Source organism: Apus apus, chromosome 14 (assembly GCF_020740795.1).
Source record: "Apus apus isolate bApuApu2 chromosome 14, bApuApu2.pri.cur, whole genome shotgun sequence".
Lineage (NCBI taxonomy): Eukaryota > Metazoa > Chordata > Aves > Apodiformes > Apodidae > Apus > Apus apus.
In genome coordinates, this window is record NC_067295.1 from 4658199 (window position 1) to 4682571 (window position 24373).

The window sequence follows — 24373 nt, forward strand, 5'->3', positions numbered from 1 at the left end:
CTTCTTTTTGACACTTTTCTCCTTTCTTTTACAGAATTATTTCCCCAGCAAACAAGATATTTTGCTGGCTAGAAAAGCCACCAAGGGAATAGTAGAGCATGATTTCATCATTAAAAAAATACCTTTCAAGATGGTGGATGTGGGTGGACAGAGATCTCAGCGTCAAAAGTGGTTCCAGTGCTTTGATGGAATAACTTCAATTTTGTTCATGGTCTCCTCCAGTGAATACGATCAGGTTCTCATGGAAGACAGGCGCACAAATAGACTTGTGGAGTCCATGAATATCTTTGAGACAATAGTCAATAACAAGCTTTTCTTTAACGTTTCTATTATCCTATTCCTCAACAAGATGGATCTTCTTGTAGAGAAGGTAAAGACTGTCAGCATTAAGAAGTATTTCTCGGACTTCAAAGGCGACCCTCACAGGCTAGAAGACGTTCAGCGTTACCTGGTGCAGTGCTTTGACAGAAAGAGGAGGAACCGTAGCAAGCCACTCTTCCACCACTTCACCACTGCCATAGACACTGAGAACATCCGCTTTGTGTTCCATGCCGTGAAGGACACCATCCTTCAAGAGAACCTGAAGGATATTATGTTGCAGTGAAGGAGAGCAGCCGATGGTCTGTTGAAATTGGCCGGAGGGTTAGATCAAAGTTTTTATCCTTTCTTTGTGGCCCTTGCATGTGGTGTAGGACCCATGCTCGTTTCTTGGCTCAGGAATGCTGTAAACTAGCCAGTCCAAACATAGGAGCTGTAGGCCGAAGGAGCCAAATGTTGATGTTAGCTACTGAATCATTTGGACTAGAAACACTACTGAAACCTGGCCATTGTAGGTTCTGTACCTAGTTTGGAATGCTGAATAATACAACCACCTTCTGCCTTCTTAGAACAAAGGAACCTCTGAGAAACTATGTACGGAAGACACATTGTTTTCAGTGAATATGCTCATTTTTCAGAGACACTAGTCATACAAACTGCCTTTTTTTTTATAGTTTGGAGGTGCTGAATCGATCAAACTAATCTAAATGTAATGAGATTGGCAGCTGTGTTGGAGAAGGTTAATAGAATTTTCAATCTTAACCATCAGATCATGTGTGCATGTTCAACTTTGCCAAAGGTCTGGAATCCACGTATCAACGTGGATGCACAGCTCTTGTCTGAAGGCTTTGCTTGAGTCTCCGGAGGCAAAAGTCTAAAACTGTGTGAGGAAACCCGTGTTGGAGTAGATTGGATGAGAAGTTCAGGCCTTGCTGACATGGAGAAGGGGTAATTTTGCACTATGTGTGGAGGGTATTACATCATGGTAGAACTGATTTCCTTGGTGAAGCAGCCTATGCTAGAGCACCTGGCCGTGTGTCTGCACAGCGGGTGCTCAAGGAAGATGTAGTTCATGGACATCCAGCCCAGTTCTCTCCCCTGCAGTTGGCAGAGTTTGTGAAGGTCCAGTGTCTCACATGACAGGGCTTTGTCAGTATTCAGAAGTTTGAAAGCTGATTAAACTCGTAGGCAGAGTTTTTGGTAGTACAGCAGCTGCTTGATTAGTTCCCAAGAGCTGACCTTGAAGGAAAACTGAACACTCTAGAGATCCCACTTTTACAGCTGCACTGATGTATTTGGACAGCAAAACCTTGCTGTAAAATTAGCCTTTAATCTGTGTCTTAATGGGATCTTTAGCCTATAGTAATGCACACATAATTCTGAGTACAGTCAAGCTTGGAGCTGCCCGTCTGGGGCAATGGTTTGTGTGTAAAACTGCAAGAGGCTCTGAATAATATTGATATGAACTGTTAATTTCCTAGCTCTCAATCTGTGTAACTAACTACCAGGTGCCTTTATTGTGTACAAACATATTTGATCTTTTCTACTGAAGTGGGGTACGTGGACAACCTGAAGATCTGCCTTTTATATCAACATTGTAGTGTTATCTGTTAGGTAATTTTTCAAACGTAGCTTCCTGTGCAAGAATAAAACCTGAGGGGTTGTTTGTACCCATGAAAAGTCAGCAGATTCCCTGGAGTTCTTCTCCTCTTTGAGCCTATAATGGCATGTCAAAACAAGCAACGTTTTACTTCAGCTGGTAATCTCATGGGAAATGTGGTCAAAAAAAGTCCTGTTCTGTTGTCCTTTCATGTTAATTTGGATAAAATCTGGAATCTTTCTTCCCCTCTGAAGCTTGCAGATGTTCATATCAGTATTTTGCTGTGGTTTCCTAATGTAGCAGACTCTTGGCTTTCTTTGTGCAGACTTCAGGGTGGAGAAGATGTGGCTGTTTCAGTGCTATGTCACTTGCACAGTATCGAGGTAAGAAGCAACTGAAAAGTTGCAGATGGGAAAATCTAACTTAAATTTGAGCAAACTTAAACAGGAATTCTCTTCCTTCTAACAAGTCTTATTTTTGCCAGGACCAATTCTGTCTTTTAAATATTTATTCATTTTGAACCTTGAAAGGGGAAATGTTATGTGACTCTAATATTCAGATGGGGGGAAACTCTTTAAGATTATTACATTTGAGAAGGTAAATGTTTCAACACACAATGATGCAAACAAGTTTGTTCATCATAGAAGGTTCATTTCTCTAAGCTAGCCCATTTGTTTGGCTGAAGACTAACACTGTTTCCAAAGCTTTCAGATATTCTTGGAGTTCTTGGTAGTGATTTCCCCTTCACACAATACACTGGGAAAGAGGAGGTAGTTGTGGGCTGACCTGACTTCTAGGTTGACTTGACTTTATTTCCTAGTTTGCAGTGAGCTTTATTCTTTACTAAATTTTCTAGATGGATTAATATTATGCTTGGTTTCTCAAATGAGTTAAACATTCCCTTCCAACTGTATTTTTTCTCAAGAATTACCTCAGTTTTATGTCTGAATCTACTGTAGTTTTACCTGGGAGGCATAGCGTGGAATTTCCTGTTCCATTTTTCTGTTCATGTTCATCCTTGGTTTTCTATTCCTGGTCACCTTATGGATTTAAAACTCTGAACAGAACTAATAATGAAACTTATATTTTAAGTAACTTAATCTGCACCTGGAAAAGGAACAGTGAGAAGTATCTCATTGAGCTCTCAAGCATTTTTTGGTATGTTATGGCAGTTTTGCACACTAAATCAGAGTTCTGGGGAAGCAGTTTGATCACTTCAGGTCCATTATTGCCTTCTTTCTTATTGATAAAATGGGCCAAAGTGTGATGCTGTAGACTGCAAAAACAAGTAATTTGGCTCTGGAGGCTGTGTTCTGACAAATGTTGGTAGTGATGGTTCACACCAGGAACCCAAGATCAGGAAACTCTTCTTACAAACATCAAGCACTTCCCAAATTAGCAAAGGATCTGGCCTATGAGTAAAAAAGACTTTTTTTCTTCAAGTGGCAGCTTTCTCTGCAAAAATACACTTCCCTTCTTGCCACAACTGAGGGTCTTTGTGTTTAGGGTTTTTTTTTTTTTAGTGTATGTTGTAGTATAATAAAGCCAGAAAGTCATGTTCTGGTAAATCAGTTCATTATGAAAGCAAAACTTAGGTAGGTTGGGTCATACAAACATCTCAGGACAGGCCTGGTCGGTTGCTTAGTCCTTCCACATGAAACAAATAGAAAACTTTATTTTAAGTGACATCCTGGAGAACTTTGCAGGTAAACACAGCTGGAGAGAACATCTTTTTTTGTTAACTTTATAGGCTTATTGTTCATTTAGCTAGTCAGGAAGTGGGTCACAGACAGGATGATAATCAGATGGAGACCTTGAACAACTACTTTTTTTTTTAAAAAAAGCAGCCTTTTACTGTCCCTCCTCTGACACCCACAGGTCAGTGACCAGTGGCAGGGTGTTGCAAACAGGTTGTCTCTCACAGGAACAAAGAGAGGAAGTGCTCTCAGAAGAGACTTATCTTGCAATTTTAGGTAGAAAAACTAACTAAATGGGAGTAATTTATCAAACACTACTGTGTATTTGTTGTCCTCAAAACAAGCTCGAAGCTAATTCACTGTCAGTCAGTGCCATTCCTTCAGACTGCAGTGCTGTCATTCTCTCAACCATTTTTGCATTGCATTAGGAGGTGACATGGTGAATTGGAATGAAAAAGAAAGAACAGTTTTCTGTGACATGTTTAATAGGCAGTTTTCACTTTGAAGGAATGAAATAGTTCTTAATGCTGAAAATGAATGAATATCGATTATGGAATGGAAATTACTGGCCATTCAACTTTACACTACACTTTATATTACAACTCAAAGATGCTTCCAGTTTGAAATAAAGACTTGATCTTACTTTATTTAATATGGCAGCATAGATTATTTGACTTATTAACATGTTAATATATTTTTAAAAAAATATTGCTGTGCAAAGCCTGGAACTAGGCATGTAACAAGCATGAAGAAACTCCTGAAGATGACAGTTTATAGGCTTTCTGAGCCAACTGAATGCTGAACCTCAGCCAAGCAGAGAGGAGAAACTAATGGCAAAAAAAACCAAAAAACCTGTAGTGAAATAGGAGTAGGAAGAGCTCATCTGTATGTGGCACTGCAGACAAAAGTGTCACTCCATTGGGATTGCTAAAGTAGTTTTTGGTATGAGAAATGGTGCATTGGAAAAGTGTGTCATCCTGTGTGTTGCCATTCCCCATCCCCTCCCAGGTATTCACCAGTCCTGGTTACTGTAATCTGCAAAGAATTGTAGAATTAAAGAAATAATCATAGACATGGAACCACTGAAGAAACTAACAGCCTTCTTGAGTGTCAGACAGCTGCCTTCTACAGAGTGTCATTTTATAAAACAAGTCCTTTGCTGCCTTTAGATGGTTATCTTTGTGGATATTAACTCATATTTTGGAGCTTTTGGACTCCTTTGAGTCTCTTCAGTTCTCTTGGAAAAAAACCTTCTGCTGCTTGGAACTACAGGGCTTCAGTAAAAAGCCCCTGTGATTGTCAAGCAGTGAGTTTTGACACCTGACTCAGCTTTGCTTGTGTCATCAGATTTTCAGGAGTACCTGCTGGGTTGATAGACAGTTTGATGTGTGCCAGCTTGAGACACCAACGTGATATGCAGTAACACCTCCATGCAGTGCAGCTTGTCCTGTGAGCCAGACTCTGATCTCATGATGAGAACTATGTTGATTCCTGTAAGTTTAGTAGTAGCCTCTTTTCTAAATCATTTTTCAAGTATAAAATCACATGGTGTAGTCAGGGATTCTCATATAGCACTGCCAACTCTTTACCTCAGTACACTATCAATTCTGTAGCACAGGAGTGGTGGGTAGGGTGTTTCAGTAACAACCATAAAGCATCTGTGCCTACTTTTGTTAATGGGTTTCTAACAGATTTCTAGGGAGCATCTGTTAAGGGACAGGAGGACTGGCATGGTCTGGGCCAGACTTTGGCTGAGTTAATACTGACTTCTGGGTGAGGACTGTCTTAGCCTAGTGAAGAAGTAATTGGCAAGACAATACAAGATCTAATGCTTTTTAATATTGCCTGTTTTGTAATTAGGTGGGGTGATCTCTGCTTTGTGCTGTGAAGTGGGCACTTCTTTGTTTTAACACTAATCTTTTTTTACATAGATGGAAATGAGTAAAGCCAGAATATTTGGAGCTGAAACTGCTGCTCTCCTAACCAGGTGATACTTAATCTTTGCTCATCTGGGTGGTTGGACAGTTTAGCTTGATTCTCAATGTTTTTATCTTTCTAATGGCATTTGGAAAGCAGTGTTGAAGCTTGTCTATGTGTCTGTGCTTGTTTTCTTATTGGGTGGGGAGTATGGAGGTACTAGATTGTCAGTGCTGGTGGTTCTGTGCCTGACTTGAAGAACTGTATCACAGCCTGGCTTTTGGCCAAGGTCCCAAGGTTGTATCTTCTGTCCCATGTGAAAATATTCACAGCTGGAGAGAAAAAAAGGAGCAGCACTGACTTCCAAGGTGGATGTTGTGGTTAAAAAGCCGAAGTATGTTGGAAGGGAGCAAGAGAGGGGAGCTATTTTCTACACAGATCCCAAAAGCTGATGGTGCTTGGAGACTGATTGTTGAATTGAAATGCCATCTGCATTGACCCCTGAAGCTTTGAGTGACTCCAGAGAGCTATTGGCTGTGAGTTGGCAGCAGCAGGCTGGCAAGGCTGCACACCCTTCCATTGTAAATCTCTCTTCATCTGTTCATAACTGAGTGATAAAACTCAACTCCTACTGAAACATGGTATGCAGATCTCTGGCCAAACAGTGTCTTACTCCTTTCCAGCAGCTACTTAACCTTTCTTCAAGGTACCAGAGCATGAGAAGCGTTTCAGGGGAACAGCTAGGTAAGAGACTGTTGCCTTTATCTGAATAAAAACTGAACTGATGGAGAGCAAAATTTTTGTATAAATAGGACCTGACAGAGCATCTTAGGAGGGAGGAAGCATTTTGAATAGCACTGCTTCTCTGCTGATACTTCTCATCAATCTCTTGTGCTGAGCTTGAGTGCAGGTGGTTGGGCACAAAATCTGAGAGAAGGTAGGAGGGAGAGGGGGGATGTGGAAGAGAAATGATCTTTTGGTAGTTCAGAAGACTTGGAAAGCATGCTTGGTGGACCTAGGTTTGGAAGTGTCTGTTCAAACTCACCTTTGCGTTGAAGCCAGTAACAGTCTTTAGGATAATGAGTGTTTTTTCCAGTGAACAGGCTTCGTTATCTGGCATGTGTAATGAGCTTGAATTGATGAAACATGTTAAACAGTATTTCTGGAGACTCCACGTAACAAAATGGCTAGTATTTATTGCTCTTGTGATGAGTTGTCTTGTTTATGGAATCAATATGTATTAAAGCAAACTGACAGAAAACAAAGTTATCTCGTGACACAATCATGTAGCTAGGAAGCCAATTAATGTTTCCTTTTATTCTGCAATTTACTTGCTCTCTGGTGCCTATGCATTGTAACACACATACTATGCAATATCATTCTTTGTTTTTAAACCAGTTCACTGCATTGGGCAAGAAAGGCCTGAGTTTAGCCTTAATTTTCTAACAAATCACAGGAAAGTACTTTAAAAACAGTGACAGACTAAAAGAAGGTGAAAAATGCATAAAGTAAAAGCACATTTCCAGACTGCTCACATAAGTGTCTTTCTAGCACCAAAACAGCATCCATGATAGAAGCAGCTACTTGCTGTAATAGTTTCAATTTATGAAAACTGTGTACTAGATAAAATTATATTGTGATGTGTAAAAAGTGTATTTTATAGCTTTGGTGACTTAGTTTACTGTTTTGTATATATGAATTTTATAAATCTATTAAAACTTGACTTGTTATACTGTTCTTCATGGGTTTCATCTTTCAACAGAGTCTAAAGTGAGTTTTTTTTGCTTTGCTCAGAATTTTTCTGCAGAAGAGCTGCTTTTTGAATAAATTACACCATGGACTGCATGAAACTACAGCTGTCATGCAATAAAATCTTGTCGTGTAATCTTTACATGTCTCCTACCTCTCCAGTTCTGGTCTGAATCATTCTTCCCAAGTGTGACTAGGAATTGAAGGCTGGTGAAACATTAACCAACAGAAAATTTCCAGCTTGTTTGTCTGCAGCATTTCAGTAGCTGACTTGGGCATTAGAACTGATGGGAAATGGGAGGGGAGACACAGCTAGAGTTTGTGCTTATGTATTTTAAGTTCGGCATGAGAAGATAATTAAGCCTGTTGAGTTGGCAGCACCTGTTAGAGATTCCTCTTCTGCTGTGTAGCATCTGATAATAGCCATGGGAACTACACTTGCTTCTCTCCCAGTGCCAGTCCCCTCTGTTGCTCTTCCTCACTTGTGTGCTGTGGTATCTTGTGCAGCAGTGCAGAGCCAGTGACCTTTGGAGAGTCATTCCCTGCCTTACAACATTGCCTTCCTGGCATCAACTATTTCTGCCAGAACTTGAGCTCCAGTTCTTAGGAATGTCGTTAACCTTTCCTCACTTGCGCTTCCAAAGGTCACATCTGGCAGATCTTTGTGGCAACTCTTACTTATTCCTTGTGTGAACTGCTAATGCCTCATCAATTACATTGGCAAGTACACAATGTGAGACACTTCATGGAGTTTCATTTGTCCTTTTTCTGCTAATCACTGGAAATGTTAGATCCTCAGCTACATCAAGCTTTTGGTTGGTAGGGTTGATTCCTTTTTTTTCTTCCCTGGAAGTGCTGAGCACTTCAGGAAACAATGTGTAATGTCTGTGTTCAGCATGTCTGAAAATGAGGGTGGATGAATTGCAAATCCAACATGCACTAATAGGAGCTTTTGGGGCATGATCATGTCCCTTCTAATCTGAAAAGCTCTCAGCAACAGCAGCAGCTCCAAGTGATCTCTTTGATCAGCTCCATGAAAGCAAACCGGCCCTTTTCTGGGCCAAAATATTGCTGTTAATTACATCCCTACAAGATAGCATTTAGAAAAAGTGCACCAGGTTTCTCATGGAAGGAAGGAAGAGCTCTTGGGGGCAGTGTCTGCTGGGACACACTGGCATTGTGACAGGGGCTGTGCCAGGCTGTTGAGGCACTTGACCAGCAGACAGACAAGGGATTTGTTTGAAGTTGTTACTTTTGTCTGCTCGAGAGCTGGTTGGGGTTTGGTTGGTTTATTTTGATGGATTTTCTCTGATGTCTGAATTGCTGAATCTCCAAAGCTTTCATCAAAATCAGAAATGCTTTTTCACTGAAGAGCCTGCCCCTAACCCAGCCTTTCCCCAGTCAGCAATCATGAGCAGGTGCTTAAACTGTACCAGTTTCAATGGGATTTAAATTTTTCTTTGGAACACAAGGTGGGAGTCTTGATCAAGATATCTTGGTGACACCATTTTTCAATACCTGTCAATATCTCTGCATCTGAAACTATCGCACTTCACACAGCAAAAAATGTCCCTTTGATAACTCAGCTGCACAGATGCTTCCCCACGAGAACAGAAGCTGAAGCAGTTGATCCTGCAGGTAAGTTTGTCTGCTCAGTGCTGATGGATGCTGGTACCCCAGGGACGGCCTAAACTCTACATGTAAACCTTGAATTCTCTTGCCTGGTTCAGCATGGCTACTTGTTACTACATTATATCTTCTGCACTTTTGATAATCCAACATTGAAGATAAAAGGAGAAAACATGGCTGTGTCGCCAGGGAGAGGCTTCTCTAAAATGCAAGTAGGCAGGGCTATCCAGCTTTGTGTTTGTGCTCAGCTGTACAAGGTATAATGTTTGGGTTGGTTATTGTAATGTTTAAGTATTCAGTACAGCTCTTAGAGAAATTAAATCCTTGTGGTTTCTAGCTCCAGTCTGGTATCTCATTATCCTGTACAGACCTGGGAGGAAGTTTAATCAGTTACTAATGAGTTATGCCTTTTCTTGCCACTCTCTCCAGGACTGACCAGTATCTTGCGGAGCAGCGTGGTGTTGAGGGAGGAAGTTATTGGGAAGAATGTTCAGAGATTTTTTACAAAAAGCTTTCCTTCAAGGCCTTAATTTTGCACAGGGGAAACGGACTTCAGTGAAAAATACCATTTTTAGGGGAGGGAGGTGGTTATATCTACTGTTAAATGAGAAAGTACTGGAAAAGGAATGTCTATGGAAGATGCTGGTTTCTCCTCTCCCACCTTTGCAAGCTGTTGTAGGGAGTTTCACTCCTAACGAGCGGAGTCTGGAGGGGTTTTGTTTTGTTTGTTTAATTTTCCCTGGACAGTTGCATCGAACCCCTACTCCCTTCAATTATAGCAACTTTTTGTTTTAAAGGAGCAGAATGTTCTGCATGTTTATTCTTGGGAGAATATATTTGTCTTTATGAGCTTGTAAAGCTATTAAAAGACTGTGTTTTCTGCTCTGCTCAGGATTATAGACTTCAGAAGTTCCTTCAAAACAAGTATCCTTGATCTTGGGGCAGAAAAGATATGACTGGAGTTACTTGGGTTGTGAAGGATGCTCCAGGTAGCCACAGGACGGTGTGATCTGGAAGATGTTCTGAGCCAGATGAGTCTGATTTGAATCTGTGTTGTACCTTTGCCATAGGGACTGTTACATGAAAGGTAACAGCAGCTGCAGGGAGGAGTGACCTGGTCCTGCTGGAGGATGTCCTGAAGGCAGGTCATGTGCAGAGTTAATTTCTAGATCATCTACCTGCCACATGCAAGGCACCCAGAGGCCACGAGGCAGAGGAAGAAAAGCCCTGCCTGCCCAGGATGCTGCAGCTGGGGCCCAAAGCTATGCCCAGAGGAGCTCTGTGTCAGGCCACTGGTGCTGCAGCCCTTTGACACTTGCCTCCTTTCCCGTCTGGTTGCCTAACTCCTTTTGCTTCCTGTCCTCCAGCAGAAGGCTGATCAAACTGTGGCTGAAGTGCTGCACAATCAACACCCAGGTTCTTCTGCCTGCTGCCTATTACACAGTTAAACTGTTCCTCAATCATTGTAACCAACTCACATCTTGGCTGCTGAGTTGCAAGAAACTTCTGGGTGTGCATCTATATATGGAGTACTCTCCTACTTGCTGTTGGCTCATCTGCAGCTTGACCTTCTAAAATGACTGCTAAGTATCTTGTCTGTATTGGTTTCATAGCTTACTGAGCAGATTACTAGCTGCAAGTTATGCTGCTGTTCCCATACCCTTCCAAGTGGAAGTCTTTCTCCAGAAACCTGCTGCTTAAAATGTAGGAAATCTTATTTATTTTCTGCCCCTCCGGCAGCTCTGGGACACACAGAAGAGTAGGAATCACACCTTTATTCTTTAGTCCTTGTTATAACTTTGATTTTCTGTGTAACCTTGGCCAGTCATTTTATTCCTCTGTGACCCAGGTTGCCTCCAGTCCTTTCTCACACTGGTGCAGACTGTGTAGTGTAAGTACCAAGTGCCACTTACAGCCCCTGGGAGCAAAACATGCTGTAATGTACAGCAGCAGTGCTGGAAACCTTGGCTGATGTGAAGAACAGCCACCTCCATGGGACTGTCTTTGTATGAACAAAAACCTGCAGTCTAATAGTGCATGGACCTGCTCTCCTCCAGCTGCCTAAGGACTTAAAAGTATATTCAGCCACTTTCTGCCATTGATCTTGTCTGTGGAGCTGCCCATGCCAGTCAGTGAGGCTCTGAGTTGCCAGGTTCATGTACTTCTTACCTGGTGCACTTCTGGACAAGCTGAGCTGGTAAGTGGTGGTTCTGTCAGTGATGGTGTCAAAAATGCCTGTTACCGGTAAGCAGCAGCTGTGCAGCAGAATTCATGCTTTCACAGCAGAGCTAACATGAGCCTTTAAGCCAAGTGTCATGTAGGGAGTTTCCCATCTGTGACTTCTGCCAGCAGTTCCATTTGTTTCTCTGCCACCCCTTTTCTCTGTTGTCTTTGGATTTTGTTATGACAGAAAGCTGCCTCTTCCCTCAGGCAACGTTGTCATCCCGAGCTGATGGTCTCTTTCTGGAAAGTTTCTGAAGTTCAGCCTAATGATTCAGTAGAGAGTCGAGTAAGAGCAAACAAGGCTGATAAAAAAAACTTCATCTTTTGCTTAAAATAGTAAATCTGCTAAGGCAACAGCTGAGCAAGTACGGGGCAGTACACGGATTTGTAATTCAAGCAGGATTTATTCAGAAAGTTGCTGCTGCTGGGAAGAATGTCTTGGATGAGAACGCCAGGGCCCGGGAGGCTGCCAGGAGAGGGCGGCAGCAGCGGCTCCCGCGCCGGGCCCGGCGCCCCCAGCCTGGGAACATGTTTCCAGGAATCGCCGTCATCCGTCCCGAAGCCACAACTCCCCTTTTCTCCCAGTGTGAATCATGCGGATGTGAAGTTCCTTGTGTTTCCGGAATCCAGCGGAATGTGTGACCGTACCATCTTTTCTACTCACCTGCAGGAGTAAATCTGCAGCGTTTCTCGAGCGTCTTTCCCTGAGCCTCCCTTCCCGCTCCGGAGGTGCTGCAGGGTTGCCGTGTGGCTGGAGGCCCCCACGGTGCCCTGGGCAAGTGCTCAGCAAGGCCAAAGTTGTTGACTCCTCTGAGGGAAGCATCCTCTCTCCTGCTGGCTGACCTGGCCCCAGTCCTACCTGCTGGTATTTTCAGACAGGAGAAATGGGAAGCGTGGCCATGGAGCTGGGAGCTGTGGAGAGCAGTGACCTGGGGGTGGTGCGGGGCAGCCTGTCCCCAGCTGCTGCTGGAGGGAGCTTGAAAACCCACCCTCCTCCTGAGCTCCATCTAGAAACGGAGGGAGGAGGAGGGCACGCCCAGCCCTGAGGGTGCAGACTCCAAGCTCCTGATGCCAGGACAGCACCGTTCCTGTCCAGGGGGTGACTTACGGAGGGGAGAAGGGAAGGGCCGGGGTGTAACTTCCCAAGGCAGAAAGGGAGGAATGCATCTGTAGTTCCCCTTTTAAAGTTAATAATCAGTGTGTGTGTGAATGTTTTCAAAGGTTTCTCCCCCTATGCCAATCTACAGGGGAGGTGAGTAGTCACAGCTCATGGCTCTAAGCCTGGCTTGCTTTGAACTGCAACAGCTCTGGAGATCCCCTTGAGTGTCCACCAACAGAGCTGTCACACTGTTGCTGGTCTTCATGGCAGATGAGCTGCCAGGAGCTTTCTGCTTTAGTCACCAACTCTGTGCCTGTCCCCATCCATGTGCCCCCCTGCTCACAGCACCAGTCTGTCAGCATCAGCTGTGCTCCTGCACTCAGCACAGCCTCCAGATGATGGAGCAACAACCAGAACAGAGATGAACATTGGTGCGAGGGGAAATGGAGGGGGAGAAACATCATCAGTGTTTCAGACGGAACTGCTAAGCAGAGGAGAGCTCTGTGAATGGGAGAGCTGCCCTGGTTTTATTTGCATCTGTTTGTTCAGATGGCCCAAGCTTCCGTGTGAATTTGTTCAGCGTGGATCTCTGCCTGACTGACTTTGGACCAAATGAACTGTGGCATGGAAATACAAGCCCCTACGTAGGACTTGATGTGGGCTTGAAGTCATGCTGTTGCTTAGACCAGCACAGGAAAAATCTTTACAGAAGAACTGATCACATCAAGAATATGTTACCAATCTCAAAAAGAAACACCTTTTATTCCTGTGGGGAGTTGCTCTTTCTCTCTGACAGCAACAACTTGTGGCGAGAAAGGCCAGAAGCAGGGCACTAAGGTAACCAAAACTGTGGGAGCAAAGCTGGCCCAACCCAGGGCAGACCCAGCCTAGTTTTCCTCCCACTGCCAACGATGAGGGGACGATTCCCCTTTGGACAGTTTTCTGGAACTCAGTTTCCTCCTCAAGGAGGAAAATTTGTCTCCAAGAACTTTCCGTAGCCCAGAGCTGTCCCTAGCAAAGGGTAGGTCCTTCTTCATAGCAGGCAGCTGTCCTGTGAACATTTCCCACTTGGCCAGGGCATCCACGGTCTTGTCTACTTGGGCCAGTTCCTCCTCAGAGACATTCCTCTCCAGGGCAGCAATGCACATCTCCAGCCACAGTTCATAATCTTTAATGGTATCTGTGGCCTTGGTGGGCCTGGGGACCTGGGCCTGGCTCTGTGCCTCTGCCAGAGAACACGAATGCTCATCCTGTTCCAGCTCCTGCCCGATGGAGAGGGCCTGGCTGCAAGTGTCCGGTGTCAGTGGCTCGGACAAGGAGGTCACAGCCTCAGAATCATTCTCACAGCACATCCCAGAGTCTGAGCTGAATGGAAGAATGTCCTCTGAGGTGGACAGGTCTGCTGACTCTTGCCTTGGCCACGTGGACAACACATTCTGTGTCCAAGTGTAGAGTTTCTGTGGTGAGAGGAGAAAAGGTCTCACTTTAGAGAACGAGAGAAAAACAGGTATGTCAGGTAAACCTATTCACCTTGAGTGGCTGAGTTCCAGATGCTATGGTCCTCTCTGCCAGAGCTGGGTTCAGACAACTTGTGGCTTCCCTCTGAAGGGACATTCTCTTGGCCCATTTTCTTGGAGCCAGTGTTAGAGCTGCCTCCTGTGAGGTGTGGATTGTATCTGCCCTATTTATTGAGGATAGTAGGAGAACACAGCACAGAATCTCTCCCTGCTGTGCGGATATGATTGCCATGAGAGCCAAACCAGTGCCTCCCTACAGGAAGCTGGATCATTATAAAAGCTCCTGAGATAGTGGTGAATAGTCTTGTTTCATGTTGTCGACTCCTGTGGCACTGTGGATTTTAATGCTAAGAATAGCTCTTCCCCTCTTGAACTTAAATGCACAAATGGGAAGGCTGGGCTCTAGGCAGAAATTAATGAGAGGAAGATGCCTGAGACATTTTCCTTTTAAAATATTAAATGCTGCAAGGGGACATGTGACAGGTTGCTTCTTATGCTCTGGGAACTTAACTGCAGTACTCTAGTTGTTGCTGGATAAAAGGTGATCTTCTCTGCTTTGTTGGCATGTGTTGGAGAGGCTTCTGTATGTTTTTCAGCTTTTTCACACCCTTATGGCCTCTTTCCTCATCTTTGCACACTGCAGCCCCAGTGGATGCCTTCTCAGAGCCCTGTGATTGCTCTGGGAAACATGAGGATGGCAGAGCATCAGCTTGAGGTGCTGGTGGCTGTGCTGGGTCCATACGTGCCCAGCTCAGGGTGAGCTGTGGTGTGTGAGAAGTAGGCAGGAGATTTCCAGCCCCACAGAGCTCCCTTCTGCTGCTGCTCCCTCCCCCTTTCCTCCTCTATTGCTCTCTTCAGGCAAGTGACAGAAAGGATAAAGAGCTCAAATTGAGTGGGTGGGAGAAATTGGCCCTGGTTCTCATTTCAGTCTGTGCATGAAGCCTCAGGGAAGAATTTCATACAAGAACAAAATGGACTCTTTCAGCTAAGTTAATCCACCCTGCCCCCTCCCTCTGGGGCAAGAAAAAATGCAAAGGGACATCTTTTCTCCTGCCTCATCCCACCTCCAATACCCCTTCCCTCCCTCTGGGTTTTAAAAACAAAGGCGGCACCAGAAGCTGCCATGGCAGCCAGACTAGGGAAGGGGACAGCAAAGCTATTTGAAAGCTGCAACCAGCCCGTGGTTTTATGGTCTCTTACAATTCCCAATAATTAATCTGGGAAGGGTTCACTACTGCTGCTTAGCTCAGCTCCCCAGAAGAGAAGAAGCTGCAGAGATAAGGATGACCAAACAGTACTTAAGGCGAAAGAAGGGGACAAATGACTCAAGATCCCTACCAAAACCCCCAAATCTTTCCTCTCTCATCCCTTTGGTTTATTGATTGGGAGGGGTTTGTAGTGCTGCAGCCTCTTTTTATGTTCTCCTATTTAACCAGACAGGGACAACCTCCTCATGAGTTTAGCTGACCCACAGGCAAGAGCACTTGAAGCGGATACCCACCCTAAGTAAGTCACTAAGAATGAAACCTGTTGTCTGACACCTCAAGGGGCTCCAGGTTTGGCACTGAAAGCTTTTCAAGCCCCTCTGCTAGGGCTGTGCTGTCGTCTCCAGCAGCAGTGCAGCCACACTGCGCCCCAGAGCAAACACCTATTAACGCCAGGGTGAGGATGTGGCTCACCCAGCCTCTAAGAGCAGCTCTAGCACTGTTTTCTTCTGCAGCATGGCCACTAGGTGCAGAACAGCCCGAGATGCTGCAGAAGCAGCAGGTGGAAATGTTGATTGTGGTGGGGAAACACCGTGTGGATTGATTCGCTTTCAGTTTTCCAGATGACTCAGGCTGGAGGAAAGCAGCTGTGATGAAAAAAAAGGAGGGTGTTTCTGAGCGCAGCTCAGATAAACAAATTGAGGGGCTCTTCCTCCTATGTAAGGACTGGTTTCCTGTCCCACATGCTCTTCTGCCCATAACCATGTCTCAGTCTCAGCCTGTAGCAGCATTACCTGCCCCTGGCCAGGAGCAGCTTTGTGTCTGGCATTTCCTGATGTGTGCTGAGTGTCTGGGGCTGTTATGTGGCAGGTGGGGATCCGTGCTAGTTTCCCCAAAGGGAAATGTGACTTCAGGCTGGCACTTGGCCCACCACAGCCTCTCAAAACATGCTTAGCAAGTAACTTTGCTATCTGATACTGTCTCCAAATGCTTTGTGCTCTTCTCCTGTCAGGTTCTTTTATTTAATTCATCTCTGGCATTTTTATTTCCTCTCAATGCTACAGCAAAGCCTCTTGCAGAGATTATCACAACTGTCTTATAGTAGCCTGTACTATATCTAGGTGAGCTTTTCTTTGTCAAGGAAGCAGGTGTGATATTTGGCAAGTTCAACCTTTCTTCAGGTTCATGTTCTGTTGCCAGGAGATGCTGACTCAATTACAGCATTTACTGCAGGTGTAAAGTCAAAAATGTTTCTAGAAAAGCTTAATGCAGCTGGCAGTTTTCTCCTAGAAAGCAAGAGCCAGGTGCTGACAGGTTGGGTGTTCAAATAAACCAGAGTGTATTCCTCTGGTTTTCTGGGCAATTTTGGCACCTCTCAGACAGAAGAAGGGACTCAACAGCCACAGAGTCAGAGATGTGTCTGGCACCACAGCAGAGGCACAGACAAGCAGCAAAACCACACAAGCATCTTTTCCCCCATGTGCTTTGCTGTGTGTCTGATTGAAGCTGAATGGAACTAGAGGCATCCCCCTTCTCATTCTGTGTGTATCTTGTTGCAAATACAACCCAAAGACTTCATAGTAGGCAGCCTTGGAAAATCGTATCTCTGAACATAATCTGTGTCAGACAGGAATTCTAACCAAGGAGAAAAGAGGGTACTGAGTGAGAAAAGTGAAATTATTTATATTCCATCAGCCATTTGGATACCAAATTCAGCTTTTTAGACAACAGAGGTAGAAAATCCTTTCCAGGGATAAAGACACCTTAGCACCATTCCTGATGTTCTCTAAACATGGCATTAGCAGTTCTATAGATGGGAGAGAAGAGGCAAAAGGTGAGTCTGGGACCTCCAGTTATTAGGGAGTAATTAATTGGGGATTTTTCTCATACCTCTAAACAGAGGAACTGCAGCAAAGTGCACACTAAATATTTCCTCCCTGTTACCAGCAGCCCTGGAGAGGCAGAAAACCATGGTGGCACATGAGTGGCACAGACATGGGAATTGCTTCTTCTGGCTTGAAATCTGCCCACCCTCCTCGTCTCGTTTTTAGAAGCAGCCACACATGGTGGGACTGTTACACCGTCCCTTGTAACCTTTCTGTCTTTAGCACCTTGCACCCAGAGCAGCACCTTCACTTCGGACGCTGCCACAGCACATTTCCCGCCGTGGTTTGGGGTGACCCCTCTGCTCCCCTTGTGTCCCTTTGCCCCGGGCAGGGCTGCTGGGGCTCTCTCACCCTGTAGCGCTCAATGAGTTTGAAGCCCACGACGTGCTGCAGCTTCCTCAGGCAGATGGGGCAGGGCTCCAGGGGCCTCAGCAGCGCTTCCTCCAGGCTCAGCGCGCCCTGCATGATGCACTGGAGCCAGCGGCAGGTCCCCAGCCCCATCAGGTGGCAGATCTCGTGACAGGTCACCTTTCAGGAGAGCAAAAATCGCAGCAGTGCATGGTCATTCCTGCTTACCTCTGCCCCCTCCTCTCCCTCCTCTGCTGTTCCACTTTTCCCTGCTCCCCAAAGGTCTAATCAACTTGATGTCCAGCCTGGGTGGTCCTTCAGCCTAAGCTTTTCTGAGGTGAAAGGGGAATGTGACTCCCTTCTTCCCAGGGATCCCAACATCCATGTTTGAATGCTGAACCAGGAAGAGTGGGTGTGTTTTTTAGAAGGAGCTGTGGGAAGATGCTGTTGGTGGCATGTTCAGAGCTCCAGGGCAGTACTGCTGTCACTCTCTTCCCCAAGGACAGTGCTGTGGTTTTATTGAGGAGAAAACCAGTCCCACAGGGCTCTGAAAAGAGCAGCACAGTCCGTGTGAGAAATCTGTAAGAAGCTATTGGCAATAACAGATCTGGGTCCTTCCAAAGCAGATGCTCTAAACGTTTGTGTCAAAGCAAAAATTAAGCTGGAGTCATCTGGCCAAGCCTGATTGCCTTGGGAACTGACAACTCTGGAAAGGCTGAGGATCGAGGATTCTCCTCCTCCTCCCATTGCCACCTAACAGCATTTGAAATTGCTATAGGAAGAGACCTCAGATTAGAAAATCCTGTGCAAATACCAGGGGAGGCAGACAGAAATGGCTCCAGGTGGGCCAGCTTTAGGAGAAATGCTGGAAGTCGAGCTGGCAAGAGGGCAGAGGGGAGCTGTGGGGATGAGGAAGGGCAGCACTCCTTAGCTGGAGCTGTTGGAGGTGGATGGGGTTTAAGGGCATCTGCATATAAATCCATGTGCAAACTTGTCTAAGGTATTTTCTCACCCATCCATGTAAGCAGGTCTGGCATGTGGTCCTCTCCCCTTGTAGACACCAGAGTCTGAGGAAGACACAGCCACCCATTCCCGGCCACTCATCAGTGAACACACAAATCCACTGGCTACCCTGATAGATCTCTGAGCACTCCATCAGATGGCACTGCCCAGGCCTTGCTTGACAAACAGAATACTGAGCTGTCCCAAGCATGAACCTGGGAGCTGGGCAGGGTTTTTGTGTTGTTGCTGCATGACACCAGGCAAATCTTGAAGCCCCTTTATACAGCTGGTGCTATAGTTTGCTCCAGTGGCAGGGGGAGTAAGAGCTGTTCATGTGGTGCACCAAAGTCTGAGCTCTTCAGGACTGTACAGGTAAGTGCCAGTGTTTTCTGGGAGCAGCATCTCATGCCTGCTTCACCAGAAAGAGATGGATTATGCCCAGCCCTGAACTGTTTAACCTTCCATGGCAAGAAGTACAGGGTGCAGGAGATTGCTGGTCTTACCTTGCAGCACTGGACCATCTCTTGGGCACTGAATGGCAAGGTCTGGTCTCTGCTTTCTTTGCTGACTTCATTTAACTGTTCCTTCTGTGTGAGTGGCTTCAAGCTGCTACAGCCAGCCTGGGGGAAATCCCCAGAGAATCTGGCAAAGCTGCAAACTCCCACTTCTGTGAAGAGAAGAGCATAAAAGTTAGGCAGCAGCTCCCTCATGACTGTGTCTCAGCTTAGGCAGCATGAAAAGAAAACTGTTGTATCACAGTCTAGTTGAGCACACAGGATGGGGTGAGACACAGACCCCAAAAGGTTTGTAGCACCTCAGTTATCTTTGTCTGGAGCAGAAGCCTTGATTTCCCTAATTTTAAATTCAAATTTAAAACCTGTTTCCTCTTATCAGGGAGTAAACAAAATGTTAAGATTTGGTTATTCCAGTCTTCTAGGGAATGCTTTGTGGTACAGTGCTGCCTTATTCACACAGTGTGCTAAGAGATCATGGGACACTAATCCCACCTTGTCCTGGCAGGAATTTGCTGAACGTGAAGCTCCAGGTCTCACATGGGTAAAGGTCCAGCAGAGTGAGGCCAAGGACACACAGGGCATCCATGGGTTTGTTGTTCTTCAGGAAATTCAGAATCCCATCTGGACAAATACAAGAGATGTTCATTAAAGGCATTGTAAGAGCCAGAATTTCTGCTGCTCAGGGGAAGAAGGATGTAACCCAAGTCACAGAGCTGCTGGATTCAGCATCTTGGATGGAGAACCATGGCTGTGTAGCCCATCCCCTCAAATCAGAGCATGAGCAGAAGTGAGGTTTTAAGCGGTGCTGAGCAGAATTAAAACAGAGCAGAGCTAAGGGCAAATATGTGGGTGAATTCAGTACTAACCCATGGAAATAATTGCCTGGAAGCAGAAGAATTTCTCCACAGGTATTTCAGACCTGAGCAAGGGCAGCTGCTGGGTCTGTGCTGAGCAGGTACTGCCTGGGCTACCTGCAAACAGCTCGTTCCAGAGGGATGTTTGTGCAGCACTAGTTTGGCAGCTGACAAACCCGTTTCCCTGGAGGGCTGTGTGACACTTGAACTCAAACTTCCTAACAGGAAAGGGCAGTGAGTTCCCCACCTGTGCCACCCAGGCCACTGATTTATTTTGGCTCTGGACAAGAGGAGGGAAAACTCAGGCTCCAACAAACCTACAGGTCCTGTGGAGCTGAGCTGATCATTTTACAGAGCTGGACCTAAACATAATAGCAGTGAAAAACACAAACAGCAGAGGAAAAGATGATGAAAGTCACTTTGTTTTTTATTCCTGTTTCCAGCCTCAACGTTCTGGCTTTTCCATGGGAACAGGATTTCTCCCTTTTCACTCCCTTCCTCATCCCCTCCCTGCCCAGGCAGCAAAGGGCTATTTCAGGCATTTCCCAAGGGAGGGCTGTGCCTGCCTGCCCACCCCAGGGGCTCCCTGCTCCCAGCTCCTCACCTGCGTGGAGCTGCACCCTGTCCGAGTCCCGGCTGTGGCGGTAGCAGCAGTGGATGGAAGAGATGGGGATGGAGGGAAGGCACTTCACACGGAGACCCAGGAAGAAAGACTCAACACAGCTCTGGAGGGAATCCAGCAGTGAGAGCCCAGCAGGCCCTTCAGTTAAGTCTAAGAAGAGAAACTCTGCTATCAGTTCCTTAAAGCCAGAGGGAACCATAAGGTCTGAGGGGGTTTTGTGGGGCTGGCCACAGTGAGCAGGGAAGAGGAAGCCTGGCTCATTCCAAAGCTAATTGCTTACTCTGGGATGTATTGGGCATCTCTAGATGGTTATATAGATATGGAGGAGAAGAGGGGGCTCTTTCTGAGAGGTGGCTCAAGGCATTAGTACACTCTCACTAGCAGAGTGGATGTGCCAGGAAGGTTGTCTCCTAGTGCAGAAAGATTAAGGTGGAAATGGGTGGCTGATTTTAATGAGCTGTCAGGGATGGGGCTCCAGAAATGCTGCTTTATCCAGCATTGGTTTATGTACAGATATATATGCATGCGTACGTATATTCATAGCAAGTCTCACCCAGGGGCACATGTGCCATTTACAGGGGAGATCTACTGCTGGTTGTCATCATGGCTTGTGAGCTTGGACTGAAGTCATGTCAGAGCCTTTGGTATTACACTTCTCTTTGCTATGGCAGTTGCATTTTGCAGGTCAGTCCTTAGAAGAGGATGTTAGTAGCATGCAGCACCACCCACCTCCCTCCCATGTCCTTCCAGGTAGGTCAGTGAAGATGCCCATGTTACCTATAGGTTGCAGGTAAATGTGCTTTCGATAGAAGTTCTGCTTCCTCCTCATCATGGCGTGGTAGAAGGTCTCAAAGTCCTCGGGGGCATCGGGGTGGCTGAGGAGCCAGTCGAAAGCTGTTCTGATGAGGAGTGTGCAGAAGAGAGTTCTCTGGGGGTTGTAGGCTTCAGAGAGGAACAGCTTCTCTGCCCTGGAGAAAGCTTTGGCATAGAGCTCCTGCAGGGCTGGGTTGGTGGAGATCAATGCATCCTTCAGAGCCCGAGGCCCGAAGCTGAACTCCTGAGCGTGTTTGCACTGCAGCATCGCGGGGATCCCACTGGCTGCCGTGCTGCCTGCAGAGGGGACAGAGCCTGTATCCTCCTGAGGGGCCTGGAAACCTTCTCATGCTGTGCTCCCAAAGCAGTTTGCCCCAGGATCCCAACTGCAAGGTCTGACTTGGAGCCTGTCAATGCTGTACTGGTGCTGGCTGGGAGCCCTGTGCATTTACACGAGAGTAGCTGTTCTAGGGTGCTCTACAGCTGTGTGTGTCTTGCTGGTTGATGGACAAGGTACCAGCAGATGGTGCTCAAGAATGCACAGCCCCGTTATTACTACCAGATGTCTGGATTAAATCAGATTGTTTGATTGTTTTAGTGTGTGTGTGTGTGTGCTCTATCCTGAAGTCCAAATAACACATGAAATACCTGTGTGTTGTGCAGCTGGCTGTGCTGGCCTTCATGTGACATCTGAAGGTGGTGACCCCTTTTCCTTGGGCTGAAACACTCTCCTAGGGCTCTCAAAGGCTTAGGTCCATGACAGGAAGGAGGAGGTAGACCTTGGTCTTCATCTATTGCAAGCCTACACTCCTGACTTACCTGACTGCAAGACAAGCAGCTGTTCACTATTGACAATTTGCTCTAACAGCTTCAATTCCTCACTCTTAGGTACTGACCTGGGGCATCTACTGGCCCACAGGGCTCTTATCAGGCTGCAAGATGTGGAAGGATTGCCCTTGGCATGTGAGACTCATGTCTGCTGCTTCTGCCTCTCTAACAAGACACTTAGGGGCCCAATGCCATCATGTCACTTCAGGAATAACTTTGTGTCACAACGTGTTAGCATCAAGAATGCTGACGATGATGTAAAGTGGTAAATAAAGAGCAAATGAAAGCCTGCAGCAGAAAGAAACTCATTCAGAGCATCCCAGAAATATCCCTTCCAGGGTCCTCACTAAAGCCAGCATTTCCCAAAGCTGCAAAACTCAGGCACCTCTGTCCCATTGCAGTTTATGCCACCACAGGTAAGTGCTTTACCTTTATACAGCAGAATGAAAAATACACAGGTGTACATGCACGGAAGCACAGGCTTTCTAGGAAGTAACATCTTCTATTAGGCAAGTTAATACTAAGCTAAAATAAATCAGACAAGCTTTCTGGGCAGGTAAGCAAATGTATCAGCTGCTGACCATCACCATCATCCAATCACAGAAAAAAAGAGGTGAAATACATTCAGAAGGAACTGGTGAAGTCTCTAAGTAGGTCTGCAGTCTGGCTCTGTGAGGTGAGTGACATTCAGTGGCCCTTGAGGACAGCGACACAACAAGAAAATTCAGTATTTGAAAACTAGTGCCAAGATGAGCCAAAGTCTTCCCTGAGTTATGCATAGAAGGCTCTGGTAGTTGGCATAGCAAGAGAAAGGTGGCAGCCCATTAAAATTGACAATTAATCCTTTCCATCTAACCCTTTGAATATGTGTATTTATAAGCAGTCCTTAAAAAAGGGTTTGTATGATCTTTTTCAGTGCTAAGGGTACACATCCTAGGAGATGGAACAGGTAAGCAGTTTTATTTTGCAAGCTTTGGATTTCACTAGCATTAAAGGCTGACAGCAGGTGGCACGGCGGGATGTGGAGTGGGACAAGGACCCTAATCCAGTGGGAGTTTAGACATAAAATCTGCAATGCTTTCTCAGTGACCTCTTCTTATTGCCCAAACAAATGTCCAGGTAGCTTCTGCTGGTTTTCACAGGTAGCAACAAGAGTTTGTGTGAGGTTGTACTGCACTTTGTCACTCAAATCTCTATATTTCTGACTTTCTTCCAGAGTTGGGAGGACAAAGTGAGAGTCTGACCCCACCAGGTCATCAGGAGTTTTGCTTTGGGCTAGGGTGAACATTTACCTTTTCCCAGAGCCAAGATTTCACTTGTTCTGCACAAACTTTAACTACAAGCATCTTTTTTCCAGTCGTGCAGAACTGGGGAACTACAGCAGTATTAAAATTGTTAAAGATGTGATCCTGCAAGCTCCTGGCTGCCTATTGCTCCCAGGGGAATCATGGAGAGACTTTGCACTTTGTCCAGGTTAGGAGTGATCTTGTCAAAGAAGGTTTCTGAGAGGCACGACCTGCTTTCATCAGCCCTTCCTGGCAATAAGTGGAGTGTGGGTCTGGGGCAGGAGGAGCTGGTTAGAAAATGAATGGATTTTTCTCTTCTAAGCAGGAAGTGGCAGAGTGGATGTTTGCACCAGTAGATACAATGAGCACACAGTATTTTAGCATGTGTTCCCCCAGGCACTCCCATGGAATATAGTTTGTACCCAAAGCTATGGGGTATACATTGTTTCCCAATGCTTCCTAAAAGGGGACATTCACACAGCTCCAGACATTCCCAGCTATGAGCACGGGTGTTCTGGGATGTCCATGGTGCCCAAGGATGTCCATGATTCTGCTTTAGTGGTTTGAAAGCTCAAACACAAGAATTGACACACGGTCTGGAGCGACATGTGCCTCCTCCTGCCTTTGCTTCTGGCAGACCAGCAGCAGCCCATTGCACTCTCCAAACCCCACACAATCACTTCTCTCTAACAAGCTTTTCTTAAATACTTCACTGGAGAATATTAACGCTTCAGAACCTTTTTATGGACAATTTTAGCAGTTTCAAAAAGGAGCCGTTTTACAACATTGACTCTAGTAGATGCTATATGTGCTTGATCTAACATATGGATGTAGTGCGTCATTAACTGGAGTAGTGCAAAAGGGCTTTGTAATTTTTAGCCCTTATCTTAAGGAGGGAATGGCTCTTTGACCTGGATTATCATTTTTTTTTCCCTCAGACGTTAAGGTGCCAAGGTGGTGAGGAAGGAGTTGGAAGCATCAATCCTTCAGATATCCAGGCAGGAGACATCAGGTCGGTAAACAAAAAAGCAGCTAATTTGGTCCCTTGTTTAGTAACAAGCTGTAGGACTTGACTAGCAAGTCTTGAGGAGGAGATTTAAAAGGCCATTAACTTGTAGTTGCACTTGAGGAAATGCTTTAAGCAAGAAGCTGCACAACTGCTGCAAGTGGAGACACTAACCACAGCCACTCCTGTGCAGTTCTCTGCTTTTACCATTAGGAAAAAGCATCTTATTTCCAATCTGCATCTTGTCATTCCATCTTGT

The 24373-nt window shown here is 45.7% G+C and overlaps 2 protein-coding genes across 2 annotated transcripts in view; one reads left to right on the forward strand and one right to left on the reverse strand.

Moving 5' to 3' along the window:
- Window positions 1-7382, forward strand: part of GNA12 (G protein subunit alpha 12) — a 41409-nt gene extending 34027 nt beyond the window's left edge. Inside the window, exon 4 of the mRNA XM_051632345.1 lies at window positions 35-7382. Coding sequence (XP_051488305.1) covers window positions 35-604 — 570 coding nt within the window. The 3' untranslated portion in view covers window positions 605-7382. The remainder of the gene's footprint in view (window positions 1-34) is intronic.
- Window positions 7383-12966: 5584 nt separating this feature from the next.
- On the reverse strand, window positions 12967-21410 carry AMZ1 (archaelysin family metallopeptidase 1). The gene is made up of 6 exons (XM_051632618.1): window positions 20959-21410; window positions 20164-20331; window positions 19198-19326; window positions 18694-18857; window positions 17192-17368; window positions 12967-13689 (listed from the first exon to the last, which is right to left on the reverse strand). Exons 1-6 carry the CDS (start codon window positions 21260-21262, stop codon window positions 13120-13122), a joined length of 1512 nt encoding a protein of 503 aa, XP_051488578.1. The 5' UTR covers window positions 21263-21410; the 3' UTR covers window positions 12967-13119.
- Between the last annotated feature and the right edge of the window lie 2963 nt (window positions 21411-24373).

Excerpts from the sequence above, each read along its gene's own strand:
- AMZ1 (XM_051632618.1), bottom strand. The coding sequence starts at position 21,262 with ATGCTGCAGTGCAAACACGCTCAGGAGTTCAGCTTCGGGCCTCGGGCT. Across the intron at positions 18,858-19,197 it reads CAAATTCCTGCCAGGACAAG|AAGTGGGAGTTTGCAGCTTT; the intron begins GTGGGATTAGTG and ends TTCTCTTCACAG. Across the intron at positions 13,690-17,191 it reads AACTCATTGAGCGCTACAGG|AAACTCTACACTTGGACACA; the intron begins GTGAGAGAGCCC and ends CTCTCACCACAG.